General features: G+C 45.9%; 1 protein-coding gene across 1 annotated transcript in view; it reads left to right on the top strand.

Annotated features, from left to right (window-relative positions):
• ATF6 (activating transcription factor 6) overlaps positions 1-16,865 on the top strand; it is a 95,398-nt gene that overhangs the window by 2,127 nt on the left and 76,406 nt on the right. The window contains exons 2-9 of the mRNA XM_060232447.1: positions 2,124-2,200; positions 4,009-4,096; positions 5,435-5,529; positions 6,529-6,658; positions 7,112-7,318; positions 8,728-8,948; positions 12,111-12,296; positions 13,231-13,322. Coding sequence (XP_060088430.1) covers positions 2,124-2,200; positions 4,009-4,096; positions 5,435-5,529; positions 6,529-6,658; positions 7,112-7,318; positions 8,728-8,948; positions 12,111-12,296; positions 13,231-13,322 — 1,096 coding nt within the window. The remainder of the gene's footprint in view (positions 1-2,123; positions 2,201-4,008; positions 4,097-5,434; positions 5,530-6,528; positions 6,659-7,111; positions 7,319-8,727; positions 8,949-12,110; positions 12,297-13,230; positions 13,323-16,865) is intronic.

Genomic DNA, 16,865 nt, shown 5'->3' with positions numbered 1-16,865 from the left:
CTGACTGAATGGAGCTGTTGCTCTTTCTCTCTCAGGGTCATGTGAGTTTTTTAAAAGGGAGAAAGAACCACAGATGCCACCCGGAGTCACCCACTGAGCCTGGAGGCAGAGTGAGGTTTTGGACTCAGATCTCGCATCCTAGTCAGACACTAACAGACATGCAGTTATTATATAGTCAGTTTTCTGAAAAGACTCACACTGATTTACTATGGCATTTATACTGATTACTGTGGCATTGACTTAAACTGCAGCTTAGGGCTGGAGTTTAAATTATTCCTTAGAACCAGTGTAGCAGTCTGATCCTAACTGCATGTTAACTCAAATGCCACTCAGTACAGACTAAATATGGATCTTTTTTAAAAAATGAAATATTTAAGTTAAGATATATTGGAGGGACAGGTGGGGTGCTAGATAAACCGAGATGGATCTAAAGGGCTTCATAGAGATGTTTTGCAGAAAAGGGAAATATAGAGATGAACAGCTGCCATATAACCATGTGCAACCATGCAGAAATTCATGTCAGTGCACTAATACAATTGTGCAGCCTCATGTGTCTAGGGGTGGGCATATGAACATATATGAAGCTGCCTTATACTGAATCTGAACCTCGGTCCATCAAAGTCAGTATTGTCTACTCAGACTGGCAGCGGCTCTCCAGGGTCTCAAGCTGAGGTTTTTCACACCTATTTGCCTGGACCCTTTTTAGTTGGAGATTCCAGGACTCACAACAGCTACTATTTAGGCTGTAGAAACTTTATGCCTTCTCAAAAATTCTCAGCAATGATAAGTTGTATAGTTTCAGTTATACAAAAAGTCCAACAACAGCCCTGGTCGGCTTTACAGAGTTGTTGGAAAGATTACTGATGGGAGATATGCTAGACACTTCGAAAATTCTGAAGTGCGTTGTTCTTGAGCACTTGGTTAGGTACCTTCAGACTGCAGTCCTGTGTGTTTTGCTTTGTAGTAACTCCGCAGAGCAATCACTGAGGCTCAGTGCTGAATGACTGTGAATAATTTAGAGTCCACACATCAGCTGTTGTTTCCTTTTTTCAGCTGCAGGCTGATGTGTTAGAATGGAATGTAGACAGAGGCTTTGATCACTCATAAAAATTCAACAGGTCTCTAATTTGTATGAGGTGATTATGAACAAAAGCCCTATATCCCATGAGAGTAAGAGGCAAAGGAACTGGGGTGGTGCTATCCCAAATAAAGTTAGAACTTGGCTGTGGCCTTGTACGCCAAAACTAACAATGTATATGATTCTAAAGAAAAGTTTTCTATATAATTCAATGTTCAAAGTATTTCATTCATTTCAGATTTAACTAAAAGCACAACAATTGCTGGAGATGTGGCAGATAAAAGGCTTATTTGTGTTGTGTGTTTTGGAAAGGCCTTATGATGATAACATATTGGTCCTGGTGCATAACTGGTTGTGTTATAGCATTTAACCCATTTCTGGTTTTCTTGGGATGCTAGAAGATACAAGATTGGGTGGGGTCTGTCAGGCATTGCTGAAAAGGCTAAAATGATTGGAGCATTTCTTCCTGCTATAAACCCCTTCCTTTAAAAAAATATTTCCTTTCTGTTGTACATCTAAATCTATTGTCCATAGTATTACAGTTCTGCAGGTCCTTTTCTTAATCTGTCCTTTTTGTTTTTCTTTTCAGTAACTGATGCTCAACTGACCTCGGTGTTCCCTGCCTTAGAAGGACCAAAAAGCCTTCTCGGCCTTTATTGGGTCATATTATAGAGGGTTTAAAAAAAAAAAGTTTAAAGAGTAGTGTCTCCTCTACCTTGCCTTATGGGGTGCCCTTGTTTTGCTGTCCTTATAGACTGTGCAACCTTCCACTAGGCAAACTAGGCGATTGTCTAGAGCGCCAGCCTTCTGGGTGCACCAAATTGGGTGCCCCCTACATGACTCGGTGATGTTATCAGTGTGTGTGTGGGGGCGGCACCAGACATTAGCCTTGGTTAGGGTGCCAGACAGTCTAGGGCTGACTCTGTGTGCAGCGTAAACAACTGATGAGCCTTGACTTATGAGTAATGAGGAAATTGTGAATATTCATACCAGGTGGGGCTTGACTTGTATGGCTTATGTCCTTTCCCTCTGTTTTGATTCCTAGAGTCTCTACTGTTCAGTGAACTCAGTGACCTGATAGGAGAAGATGAGCTTCAGCTAGATGTGGAGAATGACACTTATGTAAGTATTGGTAGCAGCAGGGTTTGTTGGATGAGAAATAATGCATTAAATCCGCAAACAAAAAACCTTCAGAGATCTGTGTTGCGTTCACACACTTTGCTGCTTTAGTCTCTAAAAGGTAACTTCCCACTTAGATGAGGTTGCTAATTCTGATGAGAATGGGCTAACCTGGGTCAATGCAAGTCAGGGCCTCTCAGCTGCAGCCGGTCAGTTCATTCACACAACATTACAATTACTCTTAGCTTATCTTTCCCTCTATCCCTGTTTATGTTCCTTCTTGCATTAGGCTCACCTGTATAGCTCAGAAATGGTTACGGTGATGGCTGGAAATATATTTACCAATGACTCCCTGCATCAAATTTCTTAGCACCTATAAGCCTTTTCATCTTTCCAGCCCGAATGTAAACCATATCATACAATCCACAGAGTTGGAAGAGGCCATACACACCATCTAGATATGTCCATTATCAAACTGTACCTGTATTAGGTTTTTCATTATGCTTGTGGAGTTGACATGACCTACAGCTTTTTGCCAGAGCCTTTAAGCGAACTGTCAGATATGCCTGCTCTGGTACACTGGTTATGTTGACATTAAAAATTATAGCTGTGACTTTGATATTTGGCGCTTGAGTTAAAAGAACCCATAACTGGTGTTTGGAGACAAGTGAAATATTAACTTCACCAAAGCTACCAGCTGTGTGAGATATATTCAGTAGTTTAAGCTTGAACCTTGAACAATACAAGTTACTTCTATAAATTGTGGAAGAGGTGCTCTTGAGGACTCATTCGCAGTAGTTTATACCCGCTCAATTAGCAGAAGTATTGATTTGGGAACTTTCTACCAACGCACTAAATTTGCTTGCATGGTATGGAAATACCTATTCTAGCAGGTACACAATGGACATTTCAAACAACTGGGCTATTGAGCAAAGCAAGTTTGTGTGAATGTGTTCCAGGGAAGCCCTTATAGATTCAGCACAGTGCTTAATTTTTATTTAATCATTTATTTTCACAACTATCCCAATGGTTGCTAATCCAACCTAAGCATTTGGCAGGACTTAGAAGCACACAGTTCAACACATAAAACTGCGGTATCAAATCAGAATCAAGAAGAAGCATTACCCAGCACCCAGAAGTGGATATGCCACCAGATGCTCTCTTTTGAATGCAGGAAAAAGCTTGCCTTACTTCCAGTGCAGTCCTCTGCAAACCCCTAGGAAATCAGTGGTCTTAGACTGAAGTATATCTACATAGACTGCTCTGTCAATTTTCAGGTTGAGGTTCCAGAGATTATATGTAGGTAGAGCATTCTTGATTTATGGGTTACCCCTTAAATGGTCTGGCAACAGATTCTCATGGACTATAGCTAATCGTTTGGGTCCCACCTAGAATTTCTGCAGGTGCAACAAGGGAGGCAGCTCAAAATGCCCCAGGGATAGCTTTTGGGGGGAATCTCTGAAAAGCATCATCCTATTGTGGCTACTGAACTTTTAGGTGGGATACCACTCACCACACAGTGGCTCTTGTGAAGATTTTATGAATCTAGGTTTGAGATCTACCATGTGAAGAAATTAAGAGTGAAGGGACAATAAAATGGAGATATTTCATTACCACCCGAACATTTCAGACCAAGGTTTGGACCCTGTTTTAACTTCACGCTGTGTGGTAGCTCAGATATATTGAACTGCTTTTCCTGTGTTTCGAAAAACAAATCTACCTGAAGCAGTCTATCTTGCATTTGTCACTTGAGGTCAGCACTCTTTCAGATTCCCTTTATCTTGTTCTCATTGTTCTCATCTCACCTTTAGGAAAACAACCTTTGCAACCTCGACTTTGATTTGGATCTGATGCCTTGGGACTTGGGACCCTGGGATAATACAAAACAGATTCCCACAGGTTGGTGCATCCCTCTGCTTTTATCCTCCACAGCCACTCTACAGGTTAAGTTAGTGTGAATGATAGCGACTGGCCCAAGTCAACCAGTGAGCTTCATGGCTGAACAGAAATCTGCACGTCGGTTTCCTTTGTCCCAGTCTGCTGCTCTAGCCTCTGTGCTGTGTTGGTGCTCAGGCTGAATTGCTTGGTTTGCCATCATGAGACTCGGGTTAAAACAAAGTTGGTGTCCAGTAGCACCTTTAAGACCAACGAAGTTTTATTCAGAATGTAAGTACATGAAAGCTTACATTCTGAATAAGACTCCAACTTCGTTCTGTTGCTTCAGAACAACACGGCTGCCCACCGAGACTTGGACTAGACAGTCCTCTGGAACGTAATCCATTGCTGGTACAGCTTCAGTGTGTGTCTCAGTGATAGTAAGGTCTTTTTTGTACAAGGATTAGAGTTGTTCAGCTGTATCAGCAGTTCCCATCAGTGTGTTTCCCGGCAGAGAATTGTTTTTGGAGTCTTGGAGCTGAAATTCGAAGGGCCTTGCGTGTAAAAAACTTGGGAGCTTCCAACCTGCTTGTGACTGACGAAGTGCTGAGCTCATCACAGCTGTGCGCTCTCGGCTTGGATTCTCTCTGAGTACAACAGAGCCCTGGCCTCTGGTACCACACTTGGTGTCTGTGCCTCTGCTTGCAGTCCTTTGGCAGACGCGTTCTGGTGAGAGTGCCAGTCCTATCGAGGGTTTAAGGCAGCTGGTTCTGCTCTTCCCTCTTTCCCCAAGTAGGCCTCTGCTTGGAAATGATTTCCAGATTTGGGAGCCAGGATGCTAGTGGAACCAGTTAGACAAGATCTTTGGAGTAACTGCTTGACCAGCCTGTTTTGCTGGATTAACAGCATAGTGAAGCAGACGTTCCAGAACTCTGTGTAATCCAAGTGTCTATGCAGACCCGAGAACTGGAATCCAGGCAGATGATTCCGTAAGTCAAAAGTGAGGGGGAAAGCATTCCATTTTTCCAGTATATGAGGGGGGTTGTTGTACCTTGGGGCTCTTTTTAAAAAATTGACTGATCTAAGGGAAAGTGAGAGGTTTGTATGGTAACTTAATGTAATGTCTTTTGGAAGGGTGAGATAAAAATGTAATGTAATGGAAGGGTGAGATAAAAATATTTATTTAAACATACAGGTAGTTTATATGATATTGTGTCTAACAACTTACAGCATTATGGAAGCTAAAACTCCATCCAAAATGGGTAGTTACCCCACTGCTTCCATGCAGAAGAGTGTTCACGGCCAAGTCCTTTTAAAGAGGTCCCTTGAGTCTGATGGGTTTTCTGTGTTGCCCTCTTGCAGATGTGGACTGGAAAGTGGAGCCACTTTCACCGGTCCCTTCAACATGTTCCGTTCCTTCTCCTTCATCTGTGGATTCTCCAGGCCAGCACGTGCCGGTAAGCGATCAGATCAGTGAACCTGAGTGTGATGCCTGCTAATGATTAGGGGGTTGGAGCACTTTCCCTATGACCAAGGTGATTAGGGGGTTGGAGCACCTCCCCTGCTGAAGAGCCTGGTACTTTTCAGTTTAGAAGAGATACATTAAGCTGAGATATGATAGAGGTTTATAAATGATGCATGCAGTGGAGAGAGTTGACAAAGAGAACTTTTTCTGCCTCTCCCAAAATGCTAGGACTCGGGGGCATCCTATAAAGCTGATGGGCAGTAGGTTCAGGACAGACAAAAGGAAATATTGCTTTACACAGGGAGTGATTAAAATCTGGAATTTGCTGCTAGAGGATGTAACGATGGCTATAGGAATAAACAGCTTTAAAAGGGCATTAGATAGATTCATGGAGGATAAGTCTGTTGGTGGGTACTAGCCATGGTAGCTGAGGGAAACCTTCACATTTGGAGGCACTAATTCTCTGGATCCAAGGGCCAGGTGGCAACATCAGGGGAAGGCCTCAAGAGGAGCTGGTTGGCCCACTGTGTGAGACAGGATGCTGGACTAGATGAACTATTGGCCTGATCTAGCAGGGCTCTTCTTATGTTAATGTATTTGTGGTTGAGAAATGATGTATCCATATGGGGCATGGTGTAGTGGCTAGAGTGTCAAGGCTACCGCAGAGGAGGCTCAGGTTCAAGTCCTCACCTGGTCGTGAATCAAGCTGAGTGGTCATTCTCCCTCACCCTAATCTACCTCACCGGGTTGTTGTGAAATGGGAGAGGGGAGCTGTGTACGTCACCCTGAGCTCCATGTAGGGAAAACAAGAGAAAATTCTGCTAACTAGGAAGATAGACCTTCTACCCTTTGTGAGTTTTAGGGTCTGCTCTATAGTGGAAAAGTAGGTAGGATGGAGTGTGGGACTCATCAGGACTTCTGAGCAGCCTTGTGTTGTGCTTACTCACTGTAACAATGTCTCATCTTGGCAATGTCATTTTTACATTCAAAGGACGGTGTAGACTTTGGCTCCAGTGCTCACCTGTCTCCTGTTTCATTATATGAAAAGGGCTCTGAAAGTTCCCCTTCACCTGTGGAACGGAAGGAGAAGAAGTCCCCATCCAAAACCACCCACCGCTCAGGTAGGATCAGTCTTTTTTGTTTTGCTCATCTGCAGTACGGAAAATGGCCGCTCTTGCAGTTTTGGGGGTTGTGAAGTTATCATTGCATCAAAGATCTCTAAAACAGTTGGTCATAAACATGTTTTGAATTGCTGATGTACTGGTTCTGTGTAAATTCGCACAAATATAAATCAGTAGAATGACAAATAAAAAGAATAGCAGATTTGTACACATTTTGTAGCAGTCACTATCTTGGAAGAGGAATGGTAGCCAACTCAGCTTGTGGGGTTCCTTTGATCTGATGAGTTTCCTGTTCTTGTCCCCCACCAATATTCGGAGGAAAATTCTGTCCCCTTTCACCGAGTTGCAATACCGTTTCATGCTAATAAATTTCTAGATTCACAAAAAGCCAGTACTCTCGACCCTCTTTGCAAGAGCTATTCAATTGCAGCTTTACGTCATTCTGTTTTTCAGCAAATGGATCTTCAGTGACACTGAGCCGGTGCATTTCAGCTGCCTCTAAACCTTCAATTCAGCCTAAACCCCTCTTGCCTGCCTTCCGGGAGGCTCAGCCCAGCCTTGGGATCCAGGCGAAAACCATTGTCCTCCCAGCGCTGCCAACCCTTCTGACACTGCCAAAGCAGTCGCCTGTTGTCGCAATTCAGCCAGCACCACACAAAGGTATGCGAGCAGTTGTTGGGGTAGGAAGGATGCCTGTAAGATGAAGATCAGGTCTGAGGGTGGAGGAGAAGCAAACACATGAAGCTGCCTTCTGCTGCATCAGACCTCTGATCAGTATTACCTACTCAGACTGGCTGCAGCTGTTCAAGTTCTCAGATGGGTCTTTCTCACCATCTACTGCCTGATCCTGTTAGCTGAAGGTGCCAGAGATTGAATCTGGGCCCTTCTTCATGCCAAGAAGATGCTCAGCATCTGAGCCACGGCCCTCCCAAAGTGGGGTCAGCTTTGATTTGTTTGTTTACAACCCTTCTCCAAAGTGGGTTGTCCACATTTTACTAATTATGCATTAAAGTTTGCATTCCATATTGTCAACCTCAATATGGAAGTAAGCTGCAATCTTCCTGCCCGTTATGTGTATTTAATGTCTCCCCTCCCCAGTGGTGAGCTTGTCAGGTGTGGCTTTTGAAACTGCTGCCTTGGTCAGGGTTGGGATGCAGAGAATGGTATGGGTCTCAGTGGGGTTTGGAATTCTAGTGTATGGTCAGCTTAGGCGGAATGCCTGCAGATCTGGGGAAGGCTTTTTCCAGCATGTCAAAAACGGGAAATGGCAGCTGTCCAGGGTACTGATTTGGATCCAAGCTGTTAGTCTGAGAAGGGAAAAATCTCTGCTGCCAACATTGGAGGTGGGAGGGGGGACAGGCACCCTGCCCTTGTCTGTTTTATATTCCCTTTTGAAGGTAATCCAAGTGCTGGGGGAGATTTAAACCTTCTCCCACTGCCTGCCAGCCCCAACCAGAGTCCCCCCCCTCCTCCATTGTGAGTGCAGTTCAGTTAGCTGGGCAGATGTGTTCACAAATAACTTATCTACTTAGGCACTTTGATGGCTTTAAATGAGATTAAGTACATTGAGTTAGGCTAGCCCTATTCGTAGTTGATCAGTCCTTGGTAAAAATGGAACTTTGAACTTCAAAGGCAGCATACCTTTGATGAACAGGCAAGCAGCAATGCCCAGCATGCTCCAGGAGGCATCTTGTTGTCATGTGACGGAGACAGTGCTAGACTCTGTGCTGGAACTGCAATCACCGATGCCATGTGGCAAACCCTTCTGGAAGATCAGAAGTAGTTTTGTGGCGTGGCCCATAGCATGCAGCGCAAGCCTAAAACTGCCCTTTAGTGGTTGGTAGTCTGGCTGACAGAGCATTTGGAAGGTTTTTCAAGGGTCTGCAGAAATGCAAGCTTGCAGCTTTGTAAGCACTGGTTTCTTGTTTGCTGTAGCAACCAAGGAGCAAAATGGATCGCACGCATCATGTATCATGGCTGTAGCAGCCAAGGGGCAAAATGTATTGTGAACATAGTCTCACATTCTTCCTCTGATCGATGGTGTTGATGTTCTGTTGTGTCCTTCTCAGGTCAACCGGTAGTGCTTTCACAACCCACTGTGGTGCAGCTTCAAGCTCCAAGCATCCTTCCTGCCACTAACCCGGTCATTGCAGTCACTGGTGGAGTCACATCACTGCCTGGTCACCCTGTCAGTGTACTGCCACGTGCTGTTGGAAGTAGCTTGTCCCACGGAAAACCAGCCGAAGTGAAACCTGCCATTCATGCCACAGCTCAAAATACAAGCACAGATGTAAGTTCTCACTAATTGTTCTCACTAATTTTGGCGTACAGTCATCCCTCGGAGACAGAAAGCTTATCACAGCCCTTTCAGGAAGGAGAAGGACCGAAGAAAAAATCCCGACTGTAGGTATTGCCATAGTAACACCATCATTCAAGGAGTCCGTGGGCTTTGGCATTTCTAAAACTCTTCCTTCATCTTCACATTTTTAGATAAACACAGAAACTGCCAATCCTCATTAATGGGAGATGGGAAATATCCTCTGTAGGCTTGGAAACCCAAGTGAGTTTTGGTCAGAGTTTCCAGCGTCACAGCTGGTTCTGACCTAGATGCCTGACTCTGCTCACACCATTATATTTATGGATCTGGCTCTGTCTATGGAGAGCCAGTTTGGTGTACTGGTTAAGTGCGTGGACTCTTATCTGGGAGAACCGGGTTTGATTCCCCACTCCTCCACTTGCACCTGCTGGAATGGCCTTGGGTTAGCCATAGCTCTGGCAGAGGTTGTCCTTGAAAGGGCCTCACCCACCTCACAGGGTGTCTGTTGTGGGGGGGAGAAGATATAGGAGATTGTAAGCTGCTCTGAGTCTCTGATTCAGAGAGAAGGGCAGGGTATAAATCTGCTACCGGGTTTAATTCTGCACTCCTCCACCTGAAGCCAGCTGGGTGACCTTGGGTCAGTCACAGTTCTTTCAGAGCTCTCTTAGGCCAAAAAACCAAGTCTAGCTCACCACCTAGGGGTGCATAATACTAAAAGAGCTAGAACTTGAGACTGCCAGACAATCTTAGGATCTCCTGGCTATACAACACAAAATATCATCCAATAAGTATTATTATTTGTGCCATGCAGGGCAGGGGACAGAGCACAGTTATAGTGGGAATGATAGTATAAGTGCTCCCCGCCCCATCCAGCAATCATAACATTACTGCTCTTGAGTTCCTTTGCTTTCCTGTAATTCTCTCTCCCTACCCCACCTCGTACATACCAAGGATAGTTGGCGTAATGAGAGTTATTGGCATAAAGATGGTCATTTTCAGTATTTTTTTTAAAGACAAGGAATCTGTATGTATGATGCACTGTGGGACCTTTGTCTCTTGCATTGGAATCCTAAAATGAGTTATAGCCATTTAAACCCCTAGATTTAAGTAGATTTAGCAAGGTGCAATTCTGCTTCAGTTGCACTCTTTGTCATCTTGTGCTATTGTACTTGAACGTTGGGTGCAGCTAGTATGTGGGAGCCATACTGTGCTCTCTCTCCAAAGGCTCCCTGTGCTGGTTTCTCTACTCAGGGAATCAGCTCCAAGAATCACTACTTTTCCTCTTACTGTACACCTGTGAAACTTTAGTAGCTGTCAACCAGTAAAAAAATCAAAGCAGAACTTTGAAAGGCATGTGAGGTCCAGGTCAGCCTCCACCCAATTCTCAGTTCCCTTCTCTCAGAGAGAAATGTCCGTACTCTGTGAATGAGCATTACTGTCCACACCTTCCCGTTTAAGCAGATTGCTTTACCATTCTTTAATCTGCTGATGTTAAAACCATTTTTGTTTTGCTTTATTTTTTTCCAACTAATATTTAAAATCCTAAATCCTAATGGGGGGAAAAAGTACATGCAGTTTGGTTCTGCTTGTTGCTCTTAAAATGCAATTAGATTATGAGAATGGAATTATAGCAAATTAGATAATCCTGTGTAACTGTCTCTTGTTTAGCTAAATTTAATATTACTATTAGATCATGAAGTGCAAACAAAGACATGCAACACCACCCGCAGCTCAGTAGGGAGAGGGAGAGAGAACGGACTCCTTACGGAAAATATTAGATTAATGTTTCACTTTCAGCTGTCTCTCCTTGTGCAAAGACTTAACATGCAAAAATGGGGGCTACTGGAACGGGTTTAGAGGCCACGTAATCTAAATTAGAAAAATGCTTTGTTGACTTTAATGAATTATTGCAACACGTGAAAACAGCAGATGTAAAGCAAGGAACACAGTAAGGCCTAGTAGAAAGATGCATGAACAGAGGGAAAGTGAACCATGTTTGAATGAACACCAGCCCATTGAAGGATAAGCTCAAGGTGCCTGAAACTAGAATGTTCTTATTATTCAAAACCCTGTGGATTAAAAGAAGGGAAAAGCACACATGGTTTCTGCTGAAGAATATTTGCATGTGGGTTTTGTCCAGGGTAACCACAGAATATCAAATATGTCCTGGATAGCATCTCTGCCTGAATGTGTCAAATTAATCCTTTTAGTGCAAGCAAAGTGTCAGAAAACGGTTTCTGAATGAGCCAGATCCACTTATTTGGAAAAAGCAAAAGCGCAGGAGCTTCGACCACTGGGTGCTGGGTGGAATGGATGCCTCTTCTGAAAGATGTATTGCCATCTTGCTCCCTTAGTGAGGGCACAGCACACAGACTGTGGCACTGAATGAAATCCACTGAGACCTGAGCATATGTCAGAAATTAGATCCATTCACCAAGCAAGTGTTTGTGCTCCTTCTATGAGTGCTAGGAAAGAGGAGGCCTCATTTCCCCAGAGGTAACAAACCTGAGCAAGGTGAGGGGCTTGCAGGTTTGAAGGCTCCTTCATTACCCACTGTCCTTGCACCTAGCAAACGGGTGTGCTGGTAGGTGAAAGGGCTAGTACCCTTCATGCTGATTGGGAGCAGAAAGGAGAAGGGGCTTGTATAGAGGCACATTTGAGAGCCCGCATTTGCTAAATGGTTTCCAGAAAACCAGAGAAGGATTCCATCTGTTTCATTTCATTCATTTCCTTTTATTCGATTTATATCCCGCCCTCCCCACCGAGGCTGCTTAGGGTGGCTTCAGGAAGAACCAGGGCAGGTTTGCCTGTGGAGACTCTTGTTTGGGCAAGCCCACTTTGACTTGGAGCAGTGATTGGTGCTGCTGCAGGTGCCTTGCCAAGGAGGTCCCAGCAGCATCCCCAACCTCATAGCTGGTGAGCCCCGGTGGGGGGGGGGGGGGTCAGGGGTCAGTGTGGTTAGCAAAGGCCCAAGGCTGCTTCCAGTGCTTGGCTCCATCAAGCCAGTGAACCATGAGAAGTTGGTCTGGATCAATCCCTGTTGCCTTGAGGTGCTCCCCTCAGTGTATTCTAGTTGGGCCTGGAACAGAGCAAGTTTCCAGGGTGCCCAGCCAGCTTCCTTGTGCTCTCCTGCAGGTGAACGTTCTGAGACGGCAGCAGCGCATGATAAAAAACCGGGAATCGGCCTGTCAGTCACGCCGGAAGAAAAAAGAATACCTGCTGAGCTTGGAGGAGAGGCTGAAGGCAGCCTTGCTGGAGAACGACCACCTTAGGAAAGAGAACGGCACCCTCAAGAGGCAGCTGGATGACTTGGCAGTGGAGGTCGGTGGTTGTTGCAGACAAACATATTGTGGGGTGTTCTGGATGCTGGCAACAGAAGCTGGATTCAGGGCTGGTCAGCCATTCTAGCCTGCTTTTGCGGATTCAGCTTCTGCTCACCTCCCATGTCCCATTCTCACTGTGATCCAATGACTGCATGTTTTGGGGGCCTGGCTGTCAGTAGCGTGAGGGTACCATCTTCTTGCTTTGTGCTGCTAGACCCGAAGTGGCGAAACTTGCTTAATGTAAGAGCAACGAATAAATGTCAGATGTTTGAGAGCCGGAAGGAAGGAAATACATGGTGACAGAGGGAGAGGTGGAAAGAAAGTAACTTTAAATACATTCTCCACGATGCCGGCTGACTCGGCTTGGAGAAGTGATTTAAAAACACAAACGCGTTCTCCAAGCCAGCTGATGAAGCAGTGGGGACTTTGAGAGCCACACAATATGTGTGAAAGAGCCACCTGTGGCTCCCAAGCCTCAGTTTGGCCACCTCTGTGCTAGACAGTCTTCTCTTTCCCAATCCTTGCCCTTTAGCTAACCTTCAGTTCAGATTGTAAATAGGCAGTTTACAGGACTCTGAAAAATGCGGCTGGCGATTGCCTCTGAAAAAACGGCTCTGAAAAATGTGGCTGGTGACTGCCCCTTGCCCACCCTTGAAGATTCTGGGATCACTCGAACCATCCTTGGAGCATCCGTTGGGCCTTGCAGTCGCGTTGCCGGTGTTCCACGCCGCAGGCACCAGGGTGCCTGTTTCCCCGGTGACATTTCTCAGCTGTGAGGCATACAAACAGCATTAGACCACTGCAGATTGTCACAAATGCTCCTGCTCCTTTGTGACACACGCATCTATCCGCCGCAGCCCTAATGTTTGGAAGTGATGGGGAAATGTCCGCGTGTGTTTAATTTTTATTTCCCTTTTTTTTTTTGTCTCCAGAACCAGAATCTCAAAGCTTCGCCTCCAAAGAGGAGAGCTCTCTGTGTGATGGTGCTACTAGCTTTCGTAATGCTGAATTATGACAGACTAAGGTAAGACTCCTTTCTGTGCCCTCTGAGAGGCTGGATCTTCAGGCAGGAATGCCCCAGGGGTGGGCCTGGGCCAGCTCTCGGGATCTCCTGCTGTCCTTTGATTTGGGATGAAGCTGTGGCTTCGGATCAGTTTGGAGGTTGTTGTTGAGTCTGGGGGAAAACTCGTGGGCTCTCTGGTAGGGAAATATTTTCTAGGTCCCAGAGCACAATGCATTGTCTTGCTCTAACTTCCTGTCTCTAGTTGTGATGGATGTTTATGCCTTTCCAGGATAGGGATAATAGGGTGGGGTGAAGATTCTAGGAAAGGGGATGGGTGGTGGGTGGCAAATCCTTAACCCTCAGCTATTGAAGCGTAAGAATGAAAATCACAAGGATGTCTTTCTTTACTTCTGTTTTTGAAACCTTTGTGTTCCCATGACTGCTGTAAGAAGAATGTTTTTATGCTTCCTGTTCTTAAAGTGGAAAAGGTTTTACTACACATTTTTGCCTTTGCTCTGGACCCTGCTGTTTTCTTCCTAAAGCCACTGCTATAGGGCCACTGGTATGATTTGTTTAAAATATGCATTCCTGTCTTTTCTGACCCCACCCCCCCATAGCCATTTAGTGTCAAAAGCATAAGATGCAGGCATCAAGAGTTCTAATTGTTCTCTCTGCTGTTGGGCCTTTACTATTCTACAGCAATTCCCCACCTTGTAATAAGTGTTCCCTCTAAGCTGAGTTAGTGTGAGCTACCTCATCGTTTTTTAGCCTCCAGTTCACACATTTTTGTCTTAGCTCAGGAAGGATGGCCCCAGAGAAAACGAATCTATGCAGTAGCTCACAACCTTAATGCCAGTAGCTCATGAAGTAGAATTTTTGCTCACAAAACTCCGCCGCCTAGAGGGAGCATTGCTTGTGATCCCATTCGTGACGTACCGCTGCATCCCTCTTTCTGGTTTGCTGGGAGGAAGCCCAAGAGGCACATTGCTCCTCCTCTTCTAACCCTGCGGCTGTCTTCAGGATGAGGGGCATTGGTTCAGGGCAGGGAGGGGAGCTGTTGGTGGTATGTGGCCACCCAACATGAGCAGTGGCAGGAAGGCTTTTGCCCTCATAAAGGCACAGGTCCTTCTGGTCCTGATTATGAAGTGAAGAAAGTTTTGCTGCCTCTCAGCTGTCGCATCTGCATTGTCCATCTGCAAGTGGGAAGGCTTCTAGTGTCCTGGCCCTACTGATGGACCTCCTGATGACACCTGGGGTTTTTTGGCCACTGTGTGACATAGAGTGTTGGACTGGATGGGCCATTGGCCTGATCCAGCATGGCTTCTCTCATGTTCTTAAGCACATCTGCCTACAGAGCAGCATTTTCATTGGCAGAGGAGGGAAGGGTAATTTTCCCTGATTTTTTTCGCTTCCCGATATTCCCCCTGCACTGTTCCTGCAAGTCTGTGAGCCTAAAAGAGCACAAAAAGCTGCAGTGGGAGGGGGGAAAGTTGTTGTCCTCTGGTGCAACTCTACCATTCCATTCCTGTTGCTTAACAAGAGCCAGTTGCTGTTGAGAGCCAGTTTGGTATAGTGGTTAAGTGTGCGAACTCTTATCTGGGAGAACCGGGTTTGATTCCCCATTCCTCCACTTGCAGCTGCTGGAATGGCCTTGGGTTAACCGTAGCTATCGCAGGAGTTGTCCTTGAAAGGGCAGCTGCTGTGAGAGCCCTCTCAGCCCCTCCCACCTCACAGGGTGTCTGTTGTGGGGGGAGAAGATATAGGAGATTGTAAGCCACTCTGATTCAGAGAGAAGGGCGGGGTATAAATCTGCAGTCTTCTTCTTCTTCTTAAGCTGTAAGCCAATACAAATGGTGTTTTGTTATTTAAGGATTACTAATTTTGCTTCCCCCCTCAATACCATTTAAATAGTTTGTTCATTTGAAATGTGGGGCTCCCCTTACTTTGCTCCCTGCAAGGTCTGTACAGGACAGGACATGCTGAAAATAATGCTGATGTTACCATGTGAGTCCAACTTGGTACTTTGGGAATGCCAGAGAGCAGTTGCCTGTACCTGCATAAGGCATCAGCTGAGAGGCATCAGTAGGGAGCCAATTTTCCTGAATTTCCTCTGCCAGATCCTAGCAGTCTTTACAAGGCTACTTGTGGTAGTTCATCCCAAATGCAAGAGATCTCAGATCGCACCAAAGCATACTGGGACGACATGGCCATGCTCCCGTTTGCAGACACATAGCCAGCAGTTCTTCCAGTCTGTCTCTAGCCTTAACAAATTCCTTTAAAGGAGACAGCAGCTGACTAGGGATTAAGCTACGGATTAAGCCTCTTCCAAGTTGTTCTGGTGCCACAAGCAATGCTCACCCATCCTTTTCTGGGCTTGTCTTGCCCGCTAGCTGGGTCCGACTGAAGCTACTACACTACTGCCTCCGGGGCTTGGCCTAGACCCAGCTGGCAGCCGTGCGTGCCCAGGAGGAGATGCCCTGTCATCTCCTGCCCTGATAGTGGTTGGCAGCATGCCGAGCCTTTGCAGTGTGTTGGCGCCCTCCTTGTTTGCTACCAGCTATCATCAACCTGCTCTGATTTACAGCGGTGTGCTAGGATTAGCCTACCATGGCAACACCAAGCTAGCGGCTTGCCTCTGTCCAGTTGGATTGTGCTTTTTCTTTCAGTTTGGTGTAGTGGTTAAGTGCGTGGACTCTTATCTGGGAGAACCGGGTTTGATTCCCCACTCCTACACTTGCACCTGCTGGAATGGCTTTGGGTCACCCATAGCTGTCACAGGAGTTGTCCTTGAAAGAGCAGCTGCTGTGAGAGCTCTCTCAGCCCCACCTACCTCACAGGGTGTCTATTGTGGGGGAAGGAGATAAAGGAGATTGTAAGCAACTCTTGAGTCTCTGATTCAGAGAGAAGGGTGGGGTGTAAATCTGCAATTCTTCTTCTTTCCCCCACAGTCCAGTAGGTGGTGCTTAATGCAAAGGAATGAGCAAAGAACAGCAGGCTGAAGCTGGTGTTTGTGGCCAGGCTGTCTTAGGGAGGGGAAGTGCACTCTGCTCCTGGCATCTGCCAGCGGTGTCTGTTCTCCCCCCCCCCCCCTTCCCCGCTTTGTGCTCCTGGAAGCCTCCCAGCTCTAATTCAAAGATGATTCTGTCCTCAGAAAACTTTTTATTACCAGGCATGTGTTTCGTATGATATCACTCTTGGCGGCAGCAGAGCAGTTACTGTACAATTTAGCTTTAACCAAAAAGAGAGAGAGAAGAAATCCTGGCATTTTAAGTGCACGGGGTTTGTTTTCTCGCCAGATTTGCAAATCAAATCCAGTTAAGCTTTGCTGGTCCGAGATGGCTTTCTAATTTGTTGCTGACACGTGGCCTGGGGAAACAGAATACAGCAAAGTACCAGGTCTCCTGGAGCAAATTTGTTCCTTGCTGACCAAGCCCTTACGGCCTTGAGATCAAAATCTCTCTCCTCCCCCTAACCGTCACAAGGCAGCTGGCTCTCTTTTTGATGCCTTTTTGAATCTCAGCGGCTCAGGAAAGGGGGGCTGCGGACGATTTATATTTTTTATTC

Source organism: Heteronotia binoei, chromosome 2 (assembly GCF_032191835.1).
Source record: "Heteronotia binoei isolate CCM8104 ecotype False Entrance Well chromosome 2, APGP_CSIRO_Hbin_v1, whole genome shotgun sequence".
In the NCBI taxonomy this organism is placed as follows: Eukaryota; Metazoa; Chordata; class Lepidosauria; order Squamata; family Gekkonidae; genus Heteronotia; species Heteronotia binoei.
This window is presented reverse-complemented; position numbering and strand designations above follow the sequence as displayed.